This window comes from Helicoverpa zea, chromosome 12 (genome assembly GCF_022581195.2).
Source record: "Helicoverpa zea isolate HzStark_Cry1AcR chromosome 12, ilHelZeax1.1, whole genome shotgun sequence".
Classification (NCBI taxonomy): Eukaryota; Metazoa; Arthropoda; class Insecta; order Lepidoptera; family Noctuidae; genus Helicoverpa; species Helicoverpa zea.
Window position 1 is genome coordinate 7,184,913 of NC_061463.1, and position 26,808 is coordinate 7,211,720.

The 26,808-nt window shown below is 36.6% G+C and overlaps 1 protein-coding gene and 2 long non-coding RNA genes across 6 annotated transcripts; 1 reads left to right on the forward strand and 2 right to left on the reverse strand.

Annotated features, from left to right (window-relative positions):
- Positions 1 to 4,359: 4,359 nt before the first annotated feature.
- LOC124635292 (nucleoprotein TPR) lies at positions 4,360 to 24,899 on the reverse strand. Of its 4 annotated transcripts, XM_047171161.1 has the most exons (14): positions 24,677 to 24,898; positions 17,889 to 22,781; positions 17,317 to 17,510; positions 17,009 to 17,098; positions 13,766 to 13,901; positions 13,250 to 13,581; positions 12,960 to 13,088; positions 12,505 to 12,739; positions 10,441 to 10,537; positions 9,385 to 9,404; positions 9,259 to 9,282; positions 8,096 to 8,196; positions 5,819 to 5,951; positions 4,360 to 4,835 (listed from the first exon to the last, which is right to left on the reverse strand). In XM_047171161.1, the coding sequence occupies exons 1-14, from the start codon at positions 24,852 to 24,854 to the stop codon at positions 4,753 to 4,755; spliced, it is 6,645 nt and encodes a 2,214-aa protein (XP_047027117.1). In that variant the 5' UTR covers positions 24,855 to 24,898; the 3' UTR covers positions 4,360 to 4,752. The 4 variants fall into 4 exon arrangements, 3 of the variants coding, with proteins under 3 accessions (XP_047027117.1, XP_047027116.1, XP_047027115.1); XM_047171160.1 differs by having other exon boundaries at positions 9,259 to 9,404; positions 13,256 to 13,581; positions 24,677 to 24,899; XM_047171159.1 differs by having other exon boundaries at positions 9,259 to 9,404.
- Positions 14,499 to 15,691, forward strand: LOC124635293. The gene is made up of 3 exons (XR_006984989.1): positions 14,499 to 14,558; positions 14,832 to 14,994; positions 15,637 to 15,691. It is a non-coding gene; the product is annotated as an uncharacterized LOC124635293 (long non-coding RNA).
- LOC124635294 lies at positions 15,411 to 16,581 on the reverse strand. The gene is made up of 3 exons (XR_006984990.1): positions 16,273 to 16,581; positions 15,954 to 16,046; positions 15,411 to 15,462 (listed from the first exon to the last, which is right to left on the reverse strand). It is a non-coding gene; the product is annotated as an uncharacterized LOC124635294 (long non-coding RNA).
- Positions 24,900 to 26,808: the final 1,909 nt, after the last annotated feature.

Sequence of the window (26,808 nt, forward strand, 5' to 3'; positions counted from 1 at the left end):
AGTGTATTTTGACTAACCCAATTAGTTATCTACCCGCTGAAAAAACCGTGAGTATTTGTGATAGACACTTAATAGGTAGGTACTTCAAGTGAGTAGGTATTTAATGGAAGTTTTATCAGCAGAATAATAATGTACGGTGCCTATAACAATCTACCTACTTTCGCTCTGACATATCGCGATCTTCACTTGACTAAATAACATTTACCTTGTTTTTTTTTCGATTGTTCATTCTATGACTATGAATCATCTTGCATTTGCCTATGTTATGAATTAGCTGTTTTCCCGCGGTTTCACCCTCGTCCTGTGGGAACTGCTGCCCGTTTCCGGATAAAATATAAAATACCGTAATCCTAGACAGAATGTATGAATCATAAGTATACAACGCAATACCTACCTCAGACCTAATTATGAAATGATGATGAAATTGACGAAATAGGGAGCGAAAAAAATTATTATTATGATTAGCTCATAATATTTTTTTTTTTTCATTACTCAAAGAAACCTTTTATTTATTTTCTTCTACTAGTAAGTTTTTCTGGCAATTCAGATTTATTTTTTGGCGGGTTCCTTCGCGTTTCGGGGTAGGCACAGTGTGTTATAAAGTACCAGTAAAGACGAAAGGGGGTTAAGTGGGTCCTTTCAAAGAGTGAATTAACCATTATAAATTTAAAACGTGAAGTTTTACTTACCGCAAAATAAAAAAAATGTAATTTAATGAAAATGTGTTTCGTAGATGTGCAAGCATTTGCTTATTAAAATCATAGAATGTAGGTAAAAAAAAATGTGCAGTTGGTGGAACGAAAGTGGATAAAGTAAGAAATGAGTTTATCTAACTTCTCTCTAGGAAGTTTGAATTTGGCACCGGTAACACAGGGCTGTCATGGCAGGAGCATGTTTTAGAATGGAATAAGGATTATGACGGGAAAATGTTGAGCATGTAGAACAAGGGCCCAAGAAACGATAGAACATCATCATCCTCCTGCCCTTATCCCAATTTTATTTGGGATCGACGCAGCATGTTTTCTCCTTCCATACTTTTCTATATACCAAAGAAACAATAGATAGATTGTGTAAAAGATGATATCGCTGGCAAGAATGTCACTAGTGAGGTGATGTCAGACAGAATAATGGAAGAGGTGGTGCGCCGATACGAAATTGGGATAAAGGCAGTGGAAAGAGATTCATAAAATGCAAGGAAAATTGTATAGCGTTAAGTCCGCGAGACAATAAAACAAGGCTGGCATGTAGGCACTTACTATCTACTCTCACATGTGTAGCAAAAGTATCATGCAAATGCATAGACACAATTGCCGAGTAAACGAACCATACTTGACATGTGATGGGTTTGGTGACTGTCTTTTTTATGGATCTGCGTAGGGGCGGGAGAGTGAGACGTCCTGAATCCGAAAATCGATTTATTGTCTCGCGGAATTAACGCTCCATATTATATCGAAATGCTATGTCATGGACAATGCTCTTGGCTGCATCCGAATATGGCTGATATAGTTATCGGCACGGATATTGAGCTCTCGACGGAAGAGTGGAGATCGCTTTGCGCACTATACAAATAAGGCAATAAACCAATAAATCGCTTCTGCTCAGGTGAAGGTCAGGGCTCAATATCCGTGCCAATAACTATATATGTCCCATGGGACGTTTGCGCTCGACTTGGCCCAGAATTAAGAGCCTCTCGAGACTTTACTGTGCTTCAGCGCATAAGTAATGTGTCCGAAAAAGTTCTAGTATTCGGCCAAAACGTTTCTCCATACTATTTAAAGAATAAATAAGCTCCAATACATCATTTCGTAAGGCCCCATAAAAGTTTTACTTAAAAGACGATAGATAGCGGCTTTGATAGATTTGAAAAACATCAAAACACAAGCTTTCCTTTGAACGGAAATTGGGCTCGAAAATTGCACGCAATAACCGCAATAGTGTAGGAATTATATTCCATGGGTTTACATTTGGTCACAGACCAAAGCTTTTCGAAATCTATCCCAGGAGCCCTGAGAAAAACTGGCTTGCCTCTTAATATAAGGGAACTATATTTTTTGTCACCAAAATTTATATTTGTCATCAAGTTGTATCACCTAATAAATAGATCTATCGCCACGAAATATTTTCGTTCTCAGATAAACAAAGAGTGTTCCCAGGTATGAATTAGCAAATTATTGTTAATATAATGTGTAAAATATGAGATGGATTACCAATAAAATTGTAGTGCATTACATGAATATAAACTTCGTTCTTATAATAATAGTTTTATTACTTAAATAATATCTTGGTGCTCAAAATGGTAGATCTGTCACCAAATAAATCGATTAATCGATCCCTGACTGCGACTCCTTTTTATTTGTTATTTTGTCACCAATACAGTAGTTACATTTTATTTCGTTCAGTTATTAAAATAATGTATTCGTTACCAATTTAATACATCAGTTTATAATTTTAATAAAAATATGTTCAAAGGGAAGAGGAAGGGAAGGGAGACAAATTGGCGCGCTTTCGGGCCTCAACGAATGGGTTGTAGGTTGGTTGTAGGTACGATCATACGATGCGGGGCGCGGGCAGTGAGATTTTTAACAATAAATATTGATTATTTTGACTTTGATTCATTGTTTTATTTACTATTCAGCTAGAAATTTAATTTAAATATATTTATACTACCTGTGGAAACTAAAGCCCTTGGGGGGAGGCACATGGCCAGTTAAGTAGTAGACTCTTTTGGTTGAAATGATGATGACGACCACCCTACATTTTTAGACCTTCATGAAATTTTCTAGTGATATAATATATGATTTATTGGTGATCTCTTTAAATTAGTTTGCTTAAATACTATTAGGACAAACCTATTATAATACATACAAAATCATTTATTTGGTACTTGACCCCATATCTCCATGATTTTCGGTAATTTATTGTGGAAATGATTTTATATTGTTTGGTGACTACATTTGGTGACAAATCTACTATTTTGAGGGCAAACCCTATTATTTAAGAAACACAAAATGAATTAAATTGGTGACAGCTTAAATCATACCCTTAATATAATAGGCAAAAGGACCAGCAGACCTTGTAGTGATGGTCAACAGGTTTTTCGCGGGACGCTTTCAATTGCTGTTTTTTATTGTTTCTGTAGTTCCGGAGCCTTTAGGCCCAAGTTCACAAAAAACGGTAGTTTCTTTGTACCTTAAGTACAACATGCATTTCAGTTTTCTTAAAACAACTGTTTACCATGAATTGTCACAAGATTCACAAGGAACAATTAGTATAAATAGTAAGTATGGATAGGTACACTAAACTAAAATTATTTGTTTCTTTTTCTGCCAACAACGAATCAAGCACATACCTAATATTAAATGATATGGCAAAAAAATATGTTTTGTTAAATACAAATTACATATTTAAAAATGCAAATAACAAACTGTCCAAATAATTGCAGCTGTGTCTTGGATGTAAGAAATAATAACAAAGTAGGTATAATATGGATAATCGACAAATTGTTAATCTAACTGTCTGCTGAAAGAGCGAATAAGAAGATTTGTTAATAATGTAGCTTACATACACACATCCGAAAATCTTATAGGCAACTTTGTATTCTGCTGCGGAAGTGGTAGTTTCCTTAACCGAAAGTGAAAGAAAACTATACATTATTACGATGCATGTAACGCGAAAGCCTATTTTCGTAACGCTTGTTTTAAAACGTATTACTTGGCTGTCGTTATTCAGTGTTAATTCTTATTCAGGTCGAGCGATAAAGAATGTACTTATCATTAAACCTTACGACGACGTACAGTACAGTAGTCGGATGAACGTTAATATAGTATTATAATGTCTGGAACAAAAATAATCATCAGTCCTGACCAATGAAATACCTGGAAAGAGTATGTTCTATGTTATCCCGTTTTTGGTCCCAAGCTTATTTTCAGAATAACACAAGATTGAAAGTAAGGTTAGGTATACTTATATAATTGAAAACCATTTGATGAAGGTTATTATTAAAATAGATCCGAACTAATATGGGAGTTTCGACAATCATTTTCTTCGTGACAGACTTGGGGAGTGCGTTGGCCAAACACAAACCGGCCTCGAGACGGTGGCGTAGTATTGCGCGCGCCTCGCTTAGTGGAGTTTACTGCGGCCGCCAGGTGACGGCTACGGTAAATGAAGGCAACACCAGGTAGTTATTAGCCGATAAGAGTCCAGTTAACCCCTCCACCGGCCCTAGGTGAAGGAAAGTCCATGAGGATTTACCCCCTGACAAAAAAAGTCAGGTTCAGGGTAAACAGTCGTCCGGTCGTAAGACGCTCCACTCTATTAGGTGCCAATGTTCCGTGTGTGCAGATAAACAAATACAAATTATGTTTCAAGATCACTTAGATTTAATCTAATAAATCATGTGCAAATTAATTACATGAAAGTATCATTTTGTAACGGTAATCGTGGTAAGCCGATGACAGAAATTTGATAGAACAAACTAATATAGCTGGTGACACTTTATTATTAATACCTGTTTACGACATTACCAGTCAAACCATTTATAGACAAATAGACTTAAACATACAATATATGAAAGTAAGAAAACAATTATTATGGAATATTTAAATTATGTTCACAAATGATACTTGTTCTGGAATAACAATGTCAAAGTTTTTTTTTAATTTAGGGAAAATACTACTATGCACTTAACTAGGTAAAGGATAATATTATGGATGTAATAGGATTTATCGTCGTAGAACTACTTATAAGAGCCTAAAACCTCATATAGTTGTGGGATCTTCTGGAAGGTCGGCCACGTGATCGCATGCCGCGGCCGCGTGCTCCGCTCTCGCTGTCTGCAAAAATTAACATATTATTTTAACAGCTGAATTCTGACAAGTTGGGTTGAATTTTTAAGACTCATTGTTTTTCAGCATATTTAATTTAGCAACAGAATTATTTTATGAACTGTTGTAGATAAGTGCTCGTGAGCAAAGAGAGGGCGTATGGTTGATCGATGACCGGTCCAGACCGGTGGTCGGTGTTGTAACTATGTCGTCAAAAATATAAAGGGCAAGGGCCCCTCGCCGTAGTGCCTACGTTATTTATCAACGGCCTACTAATTTATTGGTTACTATGATAGAAATTGTTACAATAAAAATATAGAAGTTATAGTTCGGCCATTCAGAGAATGCGTTCCTGACACGTCGCGATTGAACTGACGACGTAACTTTGCAATGGCGTTGCAGTTACGATAAAAATATTTTTGCTGGTTGTTTACCGTTTTAACAATTGAGGAGCATTAAAACAACATTATTATATCAATAATCAATGAATGTTATTACGTCGTCAGTTCAATCGCGACGTGTCAGGAACGTATTCTCTGAATGGCCGAACTATAGTAAATCATCATTAACAGATTCTTTGCGTCGCCCATTTTGTATCACTTAATCTATGGGGGCGAACAAAAGCTCGAGTCAAGCGCTCTTTATTATATTCTTTAGTATAGATATGTATATTTGGCCATTGACACAGATATCCTTTTTCATTTTCTCTCAGTTTGTTGGCTGAATGCTCTTGACATATATACAATGGAATCATCTCACTGCCCACGGTTTTTTAAATCTTGGGATTTCCAGGCGCCGGAAAACACAATGGAAATGAGATCAAAGTTCATTTTCACTTCAGTAGCTCAAACACTTCAGTGCTTCAACTATGGCGTAAATCAGCATGGCCATAGCTTTGTCTCATAAATCGATTTTGCTAACTGGTTTTGAGCAGCAAAATCTCCATGTTTGTGCTATTGACGTGAAAATAAGTATTATGATGGCTTGTGTACCTGCGGCTCGCATCCACCGCTGGTTCTGTGAGTGTGGTGAGTGTGGCGAGTGCGGGTGCGGCTGCGCGTGCGCGCGGCGCGCTACGCCCGGCGGGGCGCTGGCCTCGGCCTCACGACCTTCTTCAGCCACCTGCTGAATTGCGAACACAACATTCACTACCACACTTAGAACAAGATTTCATAGGTTACCGATATTCTGCTAGCCTATCAGGTACTTACCTGACAGGCAAATTACCTTTTCATCCCACCATCTCGGAAAGAGTAGTTTTACCCTTTGATATCTGAGCGCAAAAGTCGTTTTTATCCTCTAGAGCGGCAAAGTGATTTGAACTTAGAACATCGTGTGCAATGACTCTGTTGTGACAATCTTGATAAGACTTTTCAAACAAATACATATTAAACAAATAAAATACTGCTTAAAATAATTATTCAATTAATTCTTTTTTATTATTGTTTTTACATAGATATTTAAGCTCGTTACATTTTTAAACTGAGTTTTCAAATAAATTAACTTTAATAGGTAATTCTTTTTAATTCGAAACTCATGTGTCCGCGCCATTTTGTTTTTTTTTATAGTAATTTCCTCGATGAGGTGGGATGAAAAGTTACGTGTTGCACTCGAGTGCAAAGATTTTTCACCTTGTGCTCTTTTGATTCCCTCGCTATCGCTCAGGATTCTAATTATTGAAACACTCGCTACGCTCGTGTTCAATTTTAGAATCCTTCGCTTGCTCGGTTATCAAAATTGAGCCCGCGGTTAAAAAGCAACTTTGCACTCTTGTATAACAAATAACTATTTGGACCTTTTATTACAGTTCTCGGATAGCTATATCTGGCAGAAATTATAAGCAGCCTTTATCTAGCAGATAGCATTAACTACTAGTTAATCAACTAACACTATCGGTAAGCAGTGATACCGGGCCTTAATATTAAAAACCACGAGCTGTTTTCCCGCTGTTCCACCCGGATAAAAAAGTAGCCCACTTTATACTAGGGGACAATGTACGTAGCTTTCCAACAGTAAAATATTTTTTCAAATTGGTTCTGTAGTCCAGAGTCTTTAAGGTACAAACAAAAAAAAACGCTTCCTCTTCATTATAGTAGTAGAAGTATAGACTTACTATACAGTCTAAACTTCATATTATATACTTGAAATTTTGGATATGTTTATGTTTATTTATTTTCTTATTACAGGTACATTATATGTTCTAAAAGGTACAAAGCGTCCAACAAAACTGTATACAACAGTTTGTCTGTTGGATCAGAATTTTTAAACTATTGTCTTAGGTACATTGGTATTAACTATATAGCTATTAAGTTTACAATTAATTACATGTAGTATTAGAATGTAGATAATTTTATTATTATTTCTAAATATAATATATTGGTAGGTATTATATAATGTTATGTATATAAGTAGTATTAGAAGGTTAATATTAAGTACCTAAGTATGAAAGTCGAAAATTAGTATAGATATAGCTTAAGTAAGAAAAGTAGTCGGTAGGTCGGTATTAGTCGTAGTTAGTAGGATATTTAATTTAATACAATAAAAAGTTAAGGCAGTGTACTAAGTAGGTATTTTTTTAGATTAAACTTAAATTTATTTTTCTTTTTTTCGTCCCTGATGTTGTCTGGTAAGCTATTGAGTACGTATGGGACACGCTTTTCTAGCGTTCGGTCTCCATAAACGTTATTGACTCTGGGTACTACATATTTACCAGACGACATCGTTCGGGTGTTGTATTTGTTAGATACATTTGTTAATAATGATGAATTATGCTCCTGATTACCATGGTTATTAGTTGCGAGTAGGTACTTATGTTTAATGCTGACCGGTAATACCTTGCAAAGTTTATATAGTTTATAATAATCTGTTTTATATTTATTTTTAGTTTTTTTATCTACCAAGAGTTTTAGGAACCTTACTTGTATATTTTCTATTTTTTCTATGTAAGATTTGAATGTAAGTCCATAGCAATCAAGATCATAGTCGATTATAGATTCCACCATACATGTGTGCTACTCTGTTATGCAAAAGGTACTTAATCGGATTTTGATGCAACTTTACAGTAATATGTCTAAGCGGAGGAAGGACCGATAGCGGAGATGCCATAAGGAAGGTAGGCCATGCTCCTTTTCGTAGGTCACGGTAACCGTAAGCGTGATCAAACCAATCAGTTACTAGAACTAAGGAGGCGTTCCTTGACGAATCACGACTCATCTGCCAAAGATCGGTCATGATACTAACCAGTATAATGAATGTGTTTAGATACATACTTGGTGTGGGGAGGAGGGTTCACTGCCTTGTGAGCTGACTGCAGTGGCTTCCTCCTCGACTCGTGATTCCTCCCAGTCTCTAGTTTCGCCTCCTTCCGCACCTAGATGTGTCAATTTTAATTTATTAATATACGTTTTTACTAGGTACTTTTTGTAACTTTCCAATCTGTATTGTGTAGTGTCGATTAATCTGTAATTAATGGCAATTTGAAAGCGTTCTAACTTCCATCGCTGTTGCAGCCGTGTCCCGATGGAATTACCTTCCGTACCTTTTTGGGATTAATGATCCAAATGGGTTCAGCTGTTCTTTAGATAGTGAAATTAACATAACTTTTTTTTTTGTATTATATGTTTGTCATTTATGACAAAATATTACTTGCATAATTGGGATGTTCTTTGTACTTTTTTGTAATATCACCCATTAAGACGTGTAAGTGCAACAAAGTGTCGATAGGGCGAAGTGGACATGAAAAATTAGAAAATCTGACTCCACCATGTGGGATACGCAGAAGGAAAGAGAGAGATTGCACTGTCTGTCACCAATATTCGCGTTGACTACATAGCACTTTAGCGGGCAAGAAAAGCTTCTCGAAGAATATTGTATATGTAATGATATATGATACTGTGATATATAATTATATATGTACGAGCTGTTTACTGCGGTTTCAACCATATCCCATAAGACATTCTCGTACCGGCTAAAATATAGCCTATATTACTTGGTGATAGCCCAACTTCTCAAAAATGAAAGAATTTTTCGAATCAGTCCAATAGTTTCAATATGTACGGCAACTGCACAACAGCGCGCAACTTGACAAACAGCAACAAAACAAAGGTTGCGCGCTGACTTCCAGCATGTTGGGCAAATCGTTGTGTATCGCGGCTTCAGGATACAAACAAACAAAGGAACTTGTAAAGAAGGGTCTACACTAGACGAACCGTTCTCGGCTTGTTGTTCGCGGCGTTAAGTGTGGATGTACAACGAACCTACAACGATCACTGTTAGCAAATCTCTTTGTGTTCGTCAAAAACCGACAACAGGCGGAACGCAGCCGAGCACGAACGAAATGCTCGCAGCGCGCTCGTTAGAGGCTTGTATTCGGCTCGTGCTCGGTTAGTGTAGCGCAGACGCAGCTTAGTGTTAGTATAGTTGTGGTACGTACTGTGCGCGGGCGCGGGCGCGGGCGGCAGCGCGGCGGCGAGGTCGGCGTGCGTGTCGTGGTGCGCCAGCGCGGCGCTCGCCTCCGCGAACGTGAAGCGCGCCGCGCCGCCGCCCGCGCCCACCGGCGACACCACCGCCTCGCCGAACCTACGCACAACACACACATTAACACATACACCACTACTTTAAAAAAAGTCGTGGTGGCCTGCTGGGTAAAGCACCAACCTCTTATGTGTACCAATGCAACTTTACAAAGTTTATATGTACTTTCTAAGTATATCTTAGACACCAATGGCTGATAAAAAGGTGAAGGAAAACATCTTGAGGAAACCTGGACAACAAAGTCTTAAATCACCAACCCGCATCGAGGAAGCGTGGTAATTATAGTTCGGCCATTCAGAGAATGCGTTCCTGACACGTCGCGATTGAACTGACGACGTAATAACATTCATTGATTATTGATATAATAATGTTGTTTTAATGCTCCTCAATTGTTAAAACGGTAAACAACCAGCAAAAATATTTTTATCGTAACTGCAACGCCATTGCAAAGTTACGTCGTCAGTTCAATCGCGACGTGTCAGGAACGCATTCTCTGAATGGCCGAACTATAACGCTCAATCCTTCTCCGTGTGAGAGGAGGCCGCAGCCCAGCAGTGTGACTGCTTTTTATGGGTCCGTTCAGATAGAAGGGGTCGGAGAGCATCGGCGCGCATTTTTCTTTTCATACAGACCGGAGCCGATCGGCTGCGCGAGCATTAAAGAGCATGCAAACGGTGTCAAACGTCAAGAAAAAATACACGATCGGAGGCGGTCGGCTCCTCTTATTATATCACACCAAGCGCATTCGAGCATTCTCAATGACAAAAGTAGTGCGCATGCAAAAATAAACCTTACTTCAAATACTAAGTACTCAATTTTCAACATGTTGAGAATTTGCTCTGCTCTCCGACCCGGTCTATCTGATCGGACCCTATGTATGTTGAAAAATGTTTCCAATGTGCTATGATCAAAATCAAAAAACACCACAAATTTTGATGTTGAGGAAAATAGCACATATTTACACCATAGAAAAATCACTCAACTAATCAATTTTGAGTGTTGGCTTGAATAAAATCACTCGATTTATATCTGCTGTTCAATATTTATTACCACTTATTTATAGTATTATTGCTATAGTTACCCGTCATTTCGTCTCGGAACGTAAAGTGTAGGTGTAGATGGCACTATACTGTCATCACCATCGTCACCATTGTTGCCCAAGGATAATGCTCCGCTTTCTGTGAACAAAATATCAAAATATGCATTTTTTCATAAAAAGACAATGAAGCGATAAATATGCGGACAACCTACGCGAACTAGTAGCACCGTGTATTCTTCACGCTGTGATTAATCGTCAATGAGGGATCAACTTGAATTCAACAAACCACGTGATTGTACTCTGATAATCCCCGCACAAAGGGCATTGGCCTTGCGAAGCTCGTGATCCTTTTTAGAAGTTTTATACAGTTAAGGTTATTATGTACTAGCGACCCCCTCCGACTTCGCACAGGACATCGAGCTTAGAATTATAAGGAGACGCCGTTTTGATATTGACGTATCTATAGTTATATAAATATGAAACAAACTATGCAACATAGTTCTGTCTCACTCTTTCTAAGCAGATAAGTGTATTTGAAAACAGGGACAACAATATTTTTGTGATTGCGTAAAATGGTGACATTTACTTTTGAAATCCTTCTGCGTGCCATATCTGGCCATATATGTCATGGTAGTTGTGCTGTCAAATAGGTGCTCTTCGTGACTTATTTTTGCTATTTTATAGAATATCACTCGTGTTTACTTTTAAGACTTTACTATTTCAATAGTGAAATAATCAACGAATATGCCTATGTGTTGTATTGTGAAGTGTGGTGCTAGGAAGCACCAAAATCAAGCTGGATTGTCTTTACACAGGTTAGGAACCTATTTTTGCTAGAAACTACATAAAATAATTCACATTTTATAAAAAATATGTTACGGGAACATGAATTGATGGTGAAAGTACTTATATTTTGGTTTATTTCTGTATAAAAACCTATATTTAGAAATAAATGTTGTTTACAATAACATGTTATATTGGCATAGTGCTGTGCAGTTGTCATAATAGTATCGATATAATATCCACTTAATAAGTCTGCTTTTACAAATTTTAACATCAGAACTTACTGTCCCTAAGACACTGAGCCCTCAGAGTTGTGTATTATTTTCAACAAAACATCAGTTAAAAACATTTTGATTAAAAAGGCGTATTATAAAATTCAGGATTTTAAAGACATATTTTATTGAAAATAATATGTTTTGCCTTTTTATTTTCACATGATGCTTCTACGGCGACCACGGGCACGGCAGTGCTTCCGCACAGACGAGCAAATCGGAATGCAAGTTGCAATGTTTGCTTGAGAACTTAGTTACCGAGTATAGATTTCGAATTGTATAAATATTTTTTTCTTAGCACTAAAATTGTTTTGTACAATCGATTAATACATAATTAGCTCCATTTGCATTATATAACTTTCTTATGAATAGCTTGAAAACGATTTTAAATTATTGTTTTTTTTTAAGAGAGTATCCTTATGGCGTTTCTTGCGGATTCTTCTTCATAGGACCGAATCTTTGGCACCCTGCAACTAGTCTGACGTGAAAGAACTTTCATAGGGCTATTTGAAATAATAAATAATTACTTTGCCTGTTTATTTTTTTTTTTCAAAGGTATCACCCTACTGAAATGACTCCTCCCATTTGGTTGATGTTGTTGAGGTTATTAGTATCAGTGAAGTTAATGTGATAGTTAGTTCTATGACGAAGAGATTATTTATACTCGGTTATTTTTATGCACCCAGTAAGACTCGTACATACTTCTAACTAGAATACAATATCGATATTTGTTGAATCCGGTAGCGGTACAACCCTAGTAATGGCAGCCATTTTAGTTACGACTGCAGACTGACAGTAGGTGTGCACGTTTTTTTCGTGACATTTCCTGTCCCTTTATTTATATGTCAATGGCACAGGATAACAGTATTTTCATACTATTTCATATATGTTATAATACAAATGCACCTTCCTCTTTAATCACTCTATCTATAAATTGGTTGCGTAATTTTAAAGCGTACAGAGGGGAATAGGGACAGAAAAAGCGACTTTGTACTATGTAGTGATGTAGTATGTATTGGCATGGTCGGTGTGTGCGGCAGTGCATACGTACGCTCGGTGCCGCTGCTGATGGCCTCGATCTGCTGTATGGCGGGCGCGGGCTCGCTGTCGGGCTCGGCCCGCGCCGCCTCGCCCTCCTCGCCCTCGCCGCCCGCCTCCGGTGACTGCGCCGGCGACTCGGACTGTCGGGCAGCATTGTCTGTGTCATCTCCTTCAACCTCCTCCTCCTCTTCACCCGCCTCGACCTCCTGTTCTTCCTCCATGTCTTCTTCCTCCTCCTCTCCCTCCTGTTCATTATTATTACAAATATTTATAAATGATTCATCGCTGACATTTATTTTATATATATGGGAAAAGAATATATTACAGTATTACAAAAATATAAGCAATACATATAATAGGTTACATTTAGAATGAGATGCAGCAGTTTGTGACTTGACACATGAAGTTATCATGAATTTAATTTTCATATGCATTATGTAAATCAATGTTTAGCTAAAATCATACCCTGTACATAGTGCCAGTGCACCGTTCGTCGTCCTCCTCAGAGTCGACGACAATAACGCCTTCGTCGTCTTGATCACAGCGTGAAGATGTTGGTACTTGATATTCCACTTCGACCGATCGTTCAAATCCCTGAACCATTAAAAAAAATTTTATATATACACCATAGCAAATAATTTATTTCAATTTGAAGTAGCATGTTAAGACTAAATGGGCAAGAACCTTTTAACAGTAACACTCGTAGCAAAAAAGGAAGTAGGAATTATTTTCTTAGATTTCAGGATAAAACGTACTTGTACCCTAGTTCTTTTAGCAGCGAGCGGGCGCTGTTGTAAGCGACGCTTAGGGGGACGCGCGTCGGGCGGCGCGTGAGATGTGCTGACTCCGGGCGGCGCGTGGGACGTGCTGACGCCGGGCGGGCCATGCGATGTGCTGACGCCGGGCGGGCCATGTGACGTGCTGACGCCGGGAGGCGCGTGCGAAGTGCTGACGCCGGCGGGTGCGTGCGACGTGCTGACGCCGGCCACGGCCTGTGACGTGCTCACTCCGGGAGGTGCGTGCGATGTGCTCACGCTTCCCGATGCTTGCGACACTGGACCCGAGGTTGAAGGACCTGCTGTTGCTCCTAAACCACAGAATATTTAGGTCTAATAAATAAAAAATCAATGTCTGCATTGGCATTTTAATCTGTCAACATTATAATTCTTGAGTATTCCACACAGTTACAAACAATAATTAATTTCCAAGTGGACGAGTTTCAATTCCAACGCGTCTTTTTGCTTAATGTCGTATGATGCTTTTTAACATACCGGTTAAAGGAGGCGCTGAAACAGCAGGCGTCGGCACACTGGACGCCGCGGCTGAACTCGCTGTAGCTACACCAGTCACGCTGCCAGATGCAGCCCCGCTGGGTTGCTCAATGCGAGGCATAACCATCGCCACAGCCTATACAAGAAATAAATCTTCATATTTATTTGCATACATGGGTGAGTGTGTGCGTTCAAACACTCCTGCGTATATATGTGTGACAAAACGGACATTTAATTTACATTTTAGAAATCAAATACTGGATATGTTCTGCTGCTAACGTTATTAATGCGAAAGTAGTGTCTGGCGAGTTCAAAAATCACAGTTGGAAAGCTATACTTTCCTCGAGTCAGAAAATCTATATTTTGTCCAGCGGGCCTAGCATGGCGATTCTATCTCTATTCTACCAAGAAACGACAAAGCTCTTTCTTTCCCACTCGACATGTCTTCTACCCGAGCATGGCGCGAGCTGTAGACTCGCGTTTCTATCAAGAGAAAGACTTTCCATAGCAACGGATAAGTAGCTAGTGATGGGTCGTTCTGCGATGAATTTACGTTTAGTTAGCCAAAAAAATGTGTCAATGCACTATTTTTCACGCATGAACCTATACATAAACTCACGTAACTCAAAGCAACAACAAAACGTATTCATCGAACTTATTTCTTATCTGTGGAACTAAAATGGTTGATGTTTGTTTGTTAATTTGTTTACAAAAAACGATTCTTGTTGTTGATTTTACATATTAATTTAAGTTGTTGATTTTTAATATTGGTGACTACTGCGGCAAGGAAAAAGTAAGTAGATTTTGTGATTAAATAAATAAAGTACTGATTATTCCAATAGTTGTGTGTAATTAATCTAAACGAACAATAATTAATTATCCATACATACGATGAAAAGAACAAAGGAAAATAACATAATAATCTCAATAAATGGTGATCGGTGGCATTGTCTGATGAACACTTTGCCATGCACAGTTCAATGTGTTCCTCACTGTTATCTTGCTTCCCTATATTATTGCCCGAAGTGTTTTTACTTTCGCCGTTACAAAAACTGTTTATTTACAGCGTACGAAGTCCCATCCAATAAACAGAGAAGATAATATCGCGATCCATTGAGAAAAGAAGGCCACGATAAAGAAGAATGGGTCAGTATTCAAAAGCTGCTGAAAAAATATGGAAAAAGAACGAGTTCTTGGCATACAATGCTGACACGAGAAATATTCTATTAGTAAGTGTCTTTAAATAATATTCATTTACTAGTAATAGTTCCCCAGACTTGTTGGCTTCATTCTAGCAAAACTCTCATGCTTTGTTTTCAAAATATAATTATGGCAATAATAATTATAGTACCTATTTGTTGCTTGTGTGATATAATATAAGCAACAACTCTTAAGATAAAAAATAAAATGAGACAATCATTTACACAGAGGTAAAGGTTTATTTACATAAAATTAAGGCTACAGATAAAGTCATTTATTCAAAATAGGCTGAAAATCAGCAGCAGAAGCGGTGGAACAAACTCCCCAGCAACTCAATTCTGTCTGTATGGTTTGAAGAACTGTTGATATACAAAGATATTCATAATAGTTGCTCTTCTGTGAGTTGCAGCTTGTAGTAAGCTACCACTAAGGTCATTAGTGTGTCTCTCTCTCTCTGCCTTTCCTCGGGAAGAGTTGTAGCTTGTAGCATAGGCACCCTGCAAAAAGAAATAACTGTGTTTGGTAAAGAGTTTTTACAGTATTATAAAAGAATAACATACTGATACTGATACATTATCAGCATTATTATTGGTGTCATGAGCCAAGACCCTAATGCATAACTAGAATCCCCTGAAAATGAATGATAATTTAATTTTGTGTTCTTGTTTCAGATTACAAAAAAAGGATGCTAAATGACAGCTGGGCCTTCAGTTTACAAATTATAAATTATTGAAATTATATTATTTAATAAAGAATGTGAATATTAAAATCATAATGGTTGTTTATTTAAAATGTAATTTTTTTCTTAGCAGATAAAACTGTCCAATTCTAGAGTCATATAGCCTGCGCAGTTCGTTCTTAATGAGAGAACTATTGAAAATTGATTGTTTATGAACTCTGTCACGATAATTGGCATTTATGTTCAGTATTTTGCACTCAGTATCTACAATCTGAAATAGAGGTCATATCTAATATTAGGTATACTAACCTTGTATTCATTGCAAAAACAAATTGTTTAAAAAATTTGCTAACAGTGGTTAGTAATGTTGTTAATGACCTAAGCAGGACCCGAGCAAAGAACCTGCAACAATTAGACTTTGTTAAATATTTTTCTTCTGTTTAATCATTTTCTTGCAATGAAGGGCAATACCTACATAATAGACAAAATAATCTTAGAAACAATAATAAATGAAGTGAATAGATTTTTCTATATTTAAACCTTATCTATAAGGACGAAAACTTTGTCATATTTTTGGTTGATAACAATTGGAAAGCACAACAAAATAAAATAGACTGTAGGTACTTACATTGACAAGAACAGGCAGACCCTGAGATATAGGAGACAGATTCCTGGCACAAATACTGCACCATCTCTGCACATTTACGTTTTCGATGTCGAGAGGCTTAACACTCGTATAGCTCGTTCTTTGAGCTTTACACTGATTCTTCTCAGCATAAATACTGACCACATGACGACGGTAGGACCCCGAAATACTTTGTAAATGCTATTTGAGAACTTAAAATTATAATAATATTCTTGTCTACTCTTGTCTAGGTCCGATGAGATGTAGAGTATTTGACATTTCATATAGAAAGTTATATCTACTCCCAAATGTCAAAAGTAGATAAAATATAGTCGTCATGCTCGACGCGATAGACACATGTCGATGAAGAAAAGAAACATTTCTCTTCTCGATGTCAAACATCGCCATGCTCGGATCGATAGAAATCTTTCTTCAATCTGTCATTTTGTCGATTCTCCGGTAGACAAAAGCTGTTTCTATGGCGGTCATGCTAGGCCCGCAGGTGAGGGAAAAGATCTCACGGGACGCTGGTGATATCACGGGTAACCAGCCAGTAATTTATAACTTAATTGATATTTTTGTAATGTATCTCTGAAATGTACCTACTATGAAATAATACCATTGTTATATTATAATAAATAATGTTAATGTTTGCACGAATAATAAAATGGAGCTGAGCTTTGTTATATTTACATACATTGTGTATAAATTGGACATTATAAATATTGATTGAATATACCTGTTGAGGCGCTTGTGAATGTGTCGATGGTTGAGCTGTGTTGTCACTAGAACCGGAGCTGCCCATGCCAGCTTCACTGGTATCCATATCCTGAAATCAAAATTTGACATTTGAGAAACAACTTATGTTTTGTGTTGTTCAACATGACCACCAGATCTTGATATTTAAGATTAGACGCCAGATTATATGCTATTTTGCTATTTGGTTGTAAATGATCTCCTTTCTCAGATCTTTCTCAGACTTCAAGCTATCTCCATACTCATCTTGATGTGACATTGTGGATTATATATTTTTTTTAATATACTGACTTGTGTGGATTCTGGCGGCGCTGTGGATGCAGCCAGCGCAGCTCTGGGGAGGGGGCGTGATGAAGACGCTGGCATGTACTCCGTTGTATGAGCATCGTGAGGCGCTGTGGGTCCCACTTGGGCCATAGGACGAATTGATGCCAAAGGTGTCTCACCACCACGCCGACTTGCAGTCACACTTTGTTGAGCTACTCCTAATTGCAGGTTAGGAAATAAAAAATGAATTACACTTGAATAATTAGAATTATTATTTATAAAAAATGTTCATGACTACTAGAATAAATTAAACCTCCCACACCTCTACACATTATTAGTTTGAATATAGCCGAATAACCGAAAACTGTAGGTTTCGGCTGTCATTTGCACATATTTCGCAGTCGTTACGAAAACTTAGGAGCTAGTAAGTCAGAGAACCAGTCCCAGTCGAGGGCAGATAGGCAGTCGCTCCTTAAAACACTGGTACTCAGATTAGTTAAATCATAAATCTAAACATAAATTGTGGTATAGTGTCATCAACACTTTTTATAAACCATGTTCATAATCAATTGGAATTTAAAAAAAAGTTCACTTACCAGCCATAGGTTTGATATTAGCCGTAGGTGGATCTGTAGTCGTTTTTTCAGTAGAAGTTTGCTGTTTTGAAGCCGAAGATTGAGTGGCGAGCTGCCGCTGAAGCAAGGTTACTTTTTGATGCAGTGCTTCTAACTCTCTGGCTTTTTCAGCTTGGGCTTCACTCCGCTCTTTCTCCAATCGCGACAGCCGTCCCTCATACTGAGATTTTATTAGAGCTAGTCTTACATCCTGTTCATCGCGTGTGCTTTGCTCAATTGCACCTATTTTATTGCGAGATTCGTCTAATTCTCGACTTAACGTATTTTTCAGTTCTGTCAACTGAACAATTTTACTCTTGGCTTGTTTTAATACTTGTTTAGATTTTTCTTCTTTTTCCATATTTGCAGTCCGCAGTGTTTCTAGTTCTTGTTTTAATTTATCTGTATTCAATTTTTCGGTGGCCAGTTTTGCTTGAAGCTCAGCTATTTGTTCCTCAAACTTCTTGTTACATTCAGTGATTGCAGCATCAGCAGCTGCAACATCACCCTCACTCTTTTTCTTTTCTTCTTCTACCGTTTTCACTAACTCTTCATATTGAGCTTTGTACTTTTTAGCAATTTTCCTTATTTGGTTTTCTTTATTTCTAATGTCCGTCAACGATGCATCTTTGTTAGATAGTTCATCTGTTAATTTCGCATTTGAAGCAACTATTGAAGATTGATCTGCTTTCAGTTTTGTAATCTCTTCAGTAATCCGTGTCATATCTTCCTTAAGAGTGAGCAACTCCTCACTAAGTTTCTTATTTTCCTCCGCTAATGCATTATGTTGTCTCGATAACAAGGAATATTGTTCTTCTATTTTGATCTTCTCTACCTTTAATGAACTTAGTTCTTCGTTAACTTTTCTAACATTTTCTTTTTCATTTGTTAACATTTTGGCGAGAGTTTCCCTTTCGTTTTGTAGACGTTTCCAGTCTTCAGGACTGGTTTTGTTAGCACGTTCAACTAAAGCATTCACTCTTGTTCTCCATCTGGCGCAATCTGCTTTCAACGCATTATTTTCCGACTGCAGAGTTTCATTTTTTGATGTAATGTCAGAAATTTTATCTTGTAGCGGCGCTAATTGAGCTTCCATTGTCTTTGCTGTAGCAGTAAGTTCTTCGACCCGAGAAGATAATGCATCTCGCTCTTCTCGTAAAATTCTGTTACTATCTGTTAAAGCATTTAATGTTTCAACTTTTCTCAATATATCTGACTGTCTAGTCACCGTCACCATACTCACTTCGGACTTTTCTCTTTCTGCTGCTAGAGTTAACTTTGTCTCATCAAGTTGTTTTTCAGCTATTTCTAACTGTGATTTAAGTCGCATAGTTTCAGCTTGTAGAATATCGAATTTAGCCATGGCGATGTCTTTTTCTTTCCTCAAAAACTTAACAATTTGGAATAATTGTTCTGATGATTTTCCATCTTCTTCACTAACTGATATATTAACATTGGAATCATTTGCAGATTCATTTAAGCTGTCTGTATGTGACCGAGATGCGTGAGTAACTGATAACTGTGTCCCCAAAGCTTGTATTTGGTCATGCAATAATGTATTTTGATCATTCAGGTCTTTCAGTCGTTCAGTCAGCTGACTGTTTTCACTGATAAGTATTTTTTGTCTATCTTCCCATGATTTCTTTTCAGTTTCTAAATCTTCAACTGCACGCAGTTTTAAGGCGGTTAATTCATTGATTTGATTTTGGGCTTTTAATAATTCTTCTTTCATGTGTGACAAAACTTGTATATCACTGGAATGTAGAATCATTTCATGGGTATATTTTTCCTCTGCATTCTGAACGGCTTCTGACAACTTAGTTATATCAGCACGAGCAGATTCAAGTTCCATACGGTATCCATTAGCGGTATTCAAAGCATTAGTTAATTCTTCTTTGACTGCGGCTAATTCATTCTTCAGTGTACTGTTACTAGAAGAGTGTTCTCCATTAGCATGCAATGATAATTCTGCTTCTAATTCAGAACATTTGTCTTCCAAATTCTGAAGTTTAGTACTGTAGTCAGATAATTTAGCTTCAGTTTCTGTTTTATATGCCTCATATTCAGTGTTTAAAGCCTTTAATTCCTTCTCAGCACTCTCTGAAATGTCGCAGTATTGTTTTATATGTTCCTTAGCTACATTTAGTTGCTCTTGGAGAGATTTCACTTCTTCTTGTTTATCGGACAATTTATTTTCCAGATCTCTTATTTTTTTAACAGTATCATATGAGCCATCTGTGTTTGGAGAAAGTGCAACTTTGAGTTTTTTCGTTAACTCTTCATTCGCCTTGCTCTTTTCCAACAAATCTTGTCTCATTTCTGTTATTTCTTTTCTTAATGCGTCAGCTGCATCTTTTTCTTCTTGCATTCTTTCCTTTGCGGTATTTGTCTGTCTTTCGAGATGTGCTGCCAGCTCTCTAAACCTATCCTGTTCTTCCTGAAGTCTTCTCCTTAAAGCAGAACATTCTCTAGTAGCTTCATCTAGCCTTGTTTCTATTTTTGCTCGATTTTCTGCTTCAACGCGCTCTAAACTAGCTTTTATTAATTCTAAATTCTTCAACAGTAATGACTGACCTTGCCGTTCTCTGTTTAACATTTCTTTCTCTGTTTGAATACGTAACTCAGAATCTTTAAGTAGTTTAAGCTCAAGTTTTAAATTTTCAAGTTGTATCTCAGCAGCAGCAAGTTTACTCTGAGCGTTCAGAGCTTCATCCCTCAAGTGTTGTAAAGAAACTTCGTGCTTGGCAATTGTTGCATTGTATGCTTTGTTTTTTTCTTCTAATGAAGTAATTTGTTTCTTATAAGTAGTGATATTCGTTTGCAAAATTTTGAGTCTCTCGTTATTGTACTCTGAAGTTGAAGCACATTTGCTGTTTGTGGCTGTAAGTTTTCCTATCTCTTGTCTCATATTATCAATTTGTTCAAATAACATTCTTTCGTTGGTGACCTTTTCTTCTTTGTAAGTTTTATATTCTTCCTTCAGCATCTCTAATTGTTTCTCGGTTTCTCTATATTTTATTTCAAACGAAGAAACCTCTACGTTGGGGTGTTTAGTTTCGTTTTCAGGTGTGGACTCCATTGAATAGATGCCACTCTTTTCTAATTCTGATATCTCTGATGCAGACAATTCATGGCGTTTACCTTTCATGTGATCATGGTAAAGCTTTTTGAACATATCTCTTTGCCTTATAAGTCCATTTACCATTTTAGTTTGACGTTCTTGAGCTTCAGTCAATTCAACTACTCTATTTTTCAATGATTCTATTTTATTCTGCATTTCACCACTTTCAAATTGTTCCTTATGGCGTTCAAATTCTTCTTGCTTATCTGTCATTTCACGAATCATTCGTAAAAGCTTTTGATTATTGGATTGTAGTTCTTGTATATCACTGAATGTTACTAAAGTTTTTGAGATAATTCTAGATGAACTTAATTCAGAAGAATTTGTTGTATTGGACGCAGTTTGTGAAGAATCGTGATCACCATTCGGTAACAAACCGCCACGACTATGCTCAATTTCCTTTAGTAAGAAGCAAACCTGTCTGCCCAAGTCAGCTAGCTCTCCTTTGAGTTTAGAATTTTCACGACTGTAGTGATTAGCTATTTTAGACGACTCACTGTAATCATCTCGAAGTCTATTACATTCAATTACTAATGAATCAATTTGCTGGGATAAAGCAGTATTGCTTTCTATAGCTTCCTCAAACTCAATTTTTTGTTTTTGTAGTAGAGGTGCCTTTTCTTCCAGCTCTTGAACAATGGTATTAATTGTTACATTAAGTCTTCTATTTTCTTCCTTCTCTTGAGCCAGTTCATCAGTTACTTTAACAAGTTGAGAGTATATTTGTGTGAGAGACATACCAGACTTCAAGAGTTTACTTGCTGTTGCTGCTGAAGGTGCTAAATCACTTAAAGCCATATCAAGATTTTGAGCATTAGCTGCTTTCAATAGATCATTTGCATGTTCCAATTCATTCTTTAAGGAACTAATAATTTCATTTTTCTTTTCCATCATCTCTTCATGATCCAAATCAGCTTGTTTATACTTTGTCTCTATTTCGCCATACTTCTCTGTTGCTTCATTTAGTAGCTTCTGTAGTTCTGTAATGCCCTCAGTCAACTCCATGGTTTTAGCCTCAGCATCATCATGCATTGTTTTAAACAAGTCTGCCAATTTCGTTTTTGCTTCTAATTCTTTTTTATAGTTTTCTGTCATTTTGTTTTCTATTTCTCTCTGTTCCATCAAGCGCTGTGTTAGATTTTCAGCTCTATTGTTTAGGCTCTTTTTAACTTCGTTCAGCTGAGTTATAGTTTCATTTGCAGCATTTAACTCCTCGACTTTTTCAGCTAACTGTGTTTCTAAGTTCACAGAACGGCTGGTGTTATTTAATCTTACAGTTTGCAGCTCTGAAGTTAAACGATTTACTTCCTCTGTTAAGCCAGCTATTTGGGAATTAAGTAATGTTCTTTCCTGTTCTATACGTTTTTCACGATATTGTAGTGAAAGCTCCTTGCTCTGTATTTCATCATTTAATGCCAGAGCTTCACATTTGGCATCTATAGCTGCACGAAGCTGTTGAGATAGTGCAGCTTCACTAGAAGTTAATCTTTCAATTTCGGCATCTCGCCTCTGCAATATTCTAGTCAAGTCATTTCTTTCGTCAACAGCAGCATCCCTTGAACTTTTGAAAGAAATAATATCATTTTCTAAGCGGGTTATTTTATCACGAGCTTTTTCCAATTCAGTGTTCAATGATTCTACTTGATGTGTCAGTTCAGTTATAGTTTCATCTGATGTAGACAACTTCTTTACTGCATCGTCATATTTAGCCGTTAATTCAAGAACTTGCGCTTCTAATGTTGAAACTTTATCCCCTATAAAGTGATTAATATTGCATGTTATTATCAAGTTTTTTTCTCTTCATATCTATTAGTAACTATTGTCTTTAATTACATTTAAGGAGAGAATGCTGCCCAATGTAACCATTACAGACAAAATCACAAGCAGATCAGGCCTAAACTGTAAATTTTTTTATGAATTCCAAAGCTGATAAAACTGATATAACCTGACCGCCCAGAAAGGAGGGGGTACTCAATTCAGATATTTGTATGGTTTGTTTGTTCGCTTTTACCAAGTTATTTGAATCATTCTTGTAGCTCATTATTTTAATAAAAAAATTAACTTGTTTTGGAATAAAACTGAAAATGGCTATAGTCTAAAATTGTTATGTTGGACTTCCCTACTATTGTCTATACTTCATTTAAAAAGGCACTTAACAAAAGACAAGCTATCTTGATAAGACTTTAAAAAAAATAATAATAATAAAATCTAGCTACAGAAAAACTAACCAAGAGCGTGTCGGGTCACGCTCAGTGTAGGATAAAGGAGGGTTCTGTAGTTTCTCCATAATAGCTTATACTACGCCAAACCCGGACAAACATTAAAAAAACCCGGACATTTGGAGTAAATCGCATCAGCATCAATCATGCGATCAGTCTTCTGACTATAAGCAGATATGGTTTTGCACCCTTTGTATGATAATTTTATTGGAGTCGCTGGCGGTACCCCAAAGGGTATTTATATAAGTACCTATTGTAAAATACAAATGATGTTACTGTCTTTACATAACTACTGTTGGTTAGGTATGTAGCTAACAATCTTGTGCAAATCCAAACTTTCGCCTAAAATAAGAAAGTAATCAAATATTTGTGTATTTTACTAAGTATGTATTTTAATAAAAAATCCTATTAACATTGAGTACCTATAGTTCCTATACCTAACAAAATCTATACTAATATTATAAAGCTGAAGAGTTTGTTTGTTTGAACGCGCTAATCTCAGGAACTACTGGTCCGATAAGAAAATTTCTTTCAGTGTTAGATAGCCCATTTATCGAGGAAGGCTATAGGCTACTTTTTATCCCAGTACGGGAAGTAGTTCCCACGGGATGCGGGTGAAACCGCTGGCAGAAGCTAGTTTATTATAAGATCTCACACAATTGCGATGGATTTGAGAAGGAACTGATAAATATGTAAATAGTGTAATAAGGCCTGAGTTCAACGACAAAATAAATGAGTTTCCCTCAAACTACCTGTATACCTATATATTTTCACATTCAGTTTCCAAGGTTTTAATTTTTGAACACAGATGTTTATATAGAAACCAGCCTAAGTGTCTCAGCCTACCATAATACAGCCAGAGGCATCGTATTTTAGCCCAATGAAACAATTGCAATATGAACTACCTACCATATTATAGGTTCCATCCATGTGAGAGAAATAATACACATGATTCTTATTCTCCAGTAAATAAACAAAACTTAGCATTACTAAACATGCAAACAAGCAAATTATTACAATATCTATTTGGAGTTCAAACTGAACTGGAGTTTTGGACAACATAGTATGAACCAAATTATGCATAAACCTAAATAATTAGGTCAAAAAGATAGGGTATTTATAAAAAGATTATTAGGGCTGCTAAAACGATGAATAGAAAAAGAATACTAGTAGTTGTCAGACAATAATCATGTCTGAAAGGTTATGTTTTTGATAAAACCAAACAATGAGGATACATTGTAGGTAGTAAGTACCATTTCGTGTGACAAGTTATAAATTGCATAAAAGTGATTACGATCGGTAAAACTGTGGCCTTAATAAGGCTAGTTTCCAGAATAAATTATTTCATAGTCAAGAATATCATGTTTACATATGTTTTGTGTAGTAAAAAATACTGTGAAAGCGTCAGGCAGAAAACACCGGTCACTCACCAATCTGTGACTTGTTAGTTTCATGAAGTGCTTTAGCTGTTAAATATTCTTCAAACTGTTTGTCGATATATGCGTTGATTTTCCCCGCAATAACTTCAGGTAAATTGGCGATTTCATCTTCTGTAAGAGCATTCTCCAAATGAGTTTTAGCACCGGCGTCAGATTCGGCAGCCTCCATCTTCGACCGATGATGGCGATGGCGCAGCGCAGTGATGGATGTGGATGTCCGTTTGGTTATCGGTTCGTTCCGTTATGAGGTATCGATACTGACTACTTTTGGTATCGATATATTAGTTACGATACTTATGAGTTATCGATACGTTTTTCTTTTGCCCCAGCAGCAAGGAAATCATTTTAATGATTATTAAGGACAAAAAAAACTTACCGAGTTAAAACACAGACATCAAAATTAATTTTGATGGATATTATTTACATCACAGTTCATATACCTATCAAATGTTGAGTTATGCAAAATATCAAGAAAACCTCTTATTTTGGAAATTAATCTAAAAACAATGTTAATGTAAAATAAATTATTAATTAAATAATGAAAATGTGTTTTCTCATTTATCCAAAATAATAAGGAATAAACGTATATTCCGAGACATACATCAAGGGATCGATACTATTGACACGATACTGACATTTTTGGTATGATACTCAAAATCGAGTAAAGAATCGATACTTTTAAACGCTTTCTATACATCACTTGAACCACAGACAAACTCAAACAGTGTTGAGATTTGACTGCATCCCAAGGCGAAGTGAAGACAGAGTCAACGAGTAGGTACATACCATAGATGTAATATAATAAACAAGATTGCGCACGCTCGAAATACATATTTACGAAATTGAACTTTATTCCAACGCAATAAGCTACTAAATTTGTTGCATAATACACAGAGGCAAATCCGAGCCGAGAGGGATAGTTAGAACGGAGGCCGTTTGTCTCTTTCTAACACCTTGCCAGCATAAAAAAATGTTGTGATCAACAGTTTTGTCTTCCCAAAAAAACAATTGAATCACATATATTTTTATCTTATTTTAACAATTGTAAGTCAACAAATTAATAAAAATCGCATTAATTTATTATACGAATAAATTATTTATATAAATTATTATTCTTAAAACATAAACAACATAAATTTTTATTTTGTTTTTTTTTTTCTAGCGGTAACCCTGAACATTCTTGGCGCGTAATCAGCATTTAAAATTTTGTTTATATTTTTTGTATTAAATCAATTTAAACTATTTAAATGGTGAAAAAGTGTTGCATTTATACTTGTAAAAGTGAATCCTATGGTGGTTGCAATATATCGTTCCACAGGTTAGCTAATAATAACATTTTCGTAAACCAAACAACTAGGGTGCCCATGAATTCTTGTAATGAGTGAAAATATGGGTGATGGATTTTAAAACTGTTGTACTATAGTTATAGCTTCCCAAAAAATGAAGAAAGGCGACATAAATGGCTCAGCAGTCTATATATGAAGTAGAAATACAAAAAAAAACAGTCTTCACTCCGAATCTTCCTGCTGTTATACTGCTAATTCCCGCTAATTATTAAAAGCCTTTATAAGTATCTTAAGGTCACAAACTGCGTAAGTTAAAACTTCAATACCAATCTGCGTTTAATAATCTTAGCAAATTCGGATTTGTCTCACATAGCTTAATCTCATAGTCACCCTATTAGAAAGGGACAGACAGCCTCCGTACTAACTGTTTCACTCGGCTCGTTTTTTGGGTTTATATGCGCAGTCTTGTTTACTAATATTATGTCTATGGTACATACGGTACATACGTCGCTCGCGACCATAGACACGTGAAGTCTGTTTCAACCTTAATAATTTTACTATCTGTGGCCCCGCTTTTTACAGATTATAATAGGAGTACATACCATAGACGTAGGATTGTATATTACGGGTCTCTGAGACGATCAAGACTTGACAAGTCTCACGTGATTAAAAGTTTCACCTGAGTGCCTATAGTGCGAGTTTTACAAGTTAATTTTTTCGATGCGAAGATTATCATACCATTGAATCACGTAGCACTTATCTTAGAATTATGTATTTAATAAAGACTGTCATCAGTACTTGGTCGTATTACACTTGAGCTCACTTTTGCGAGTGTAA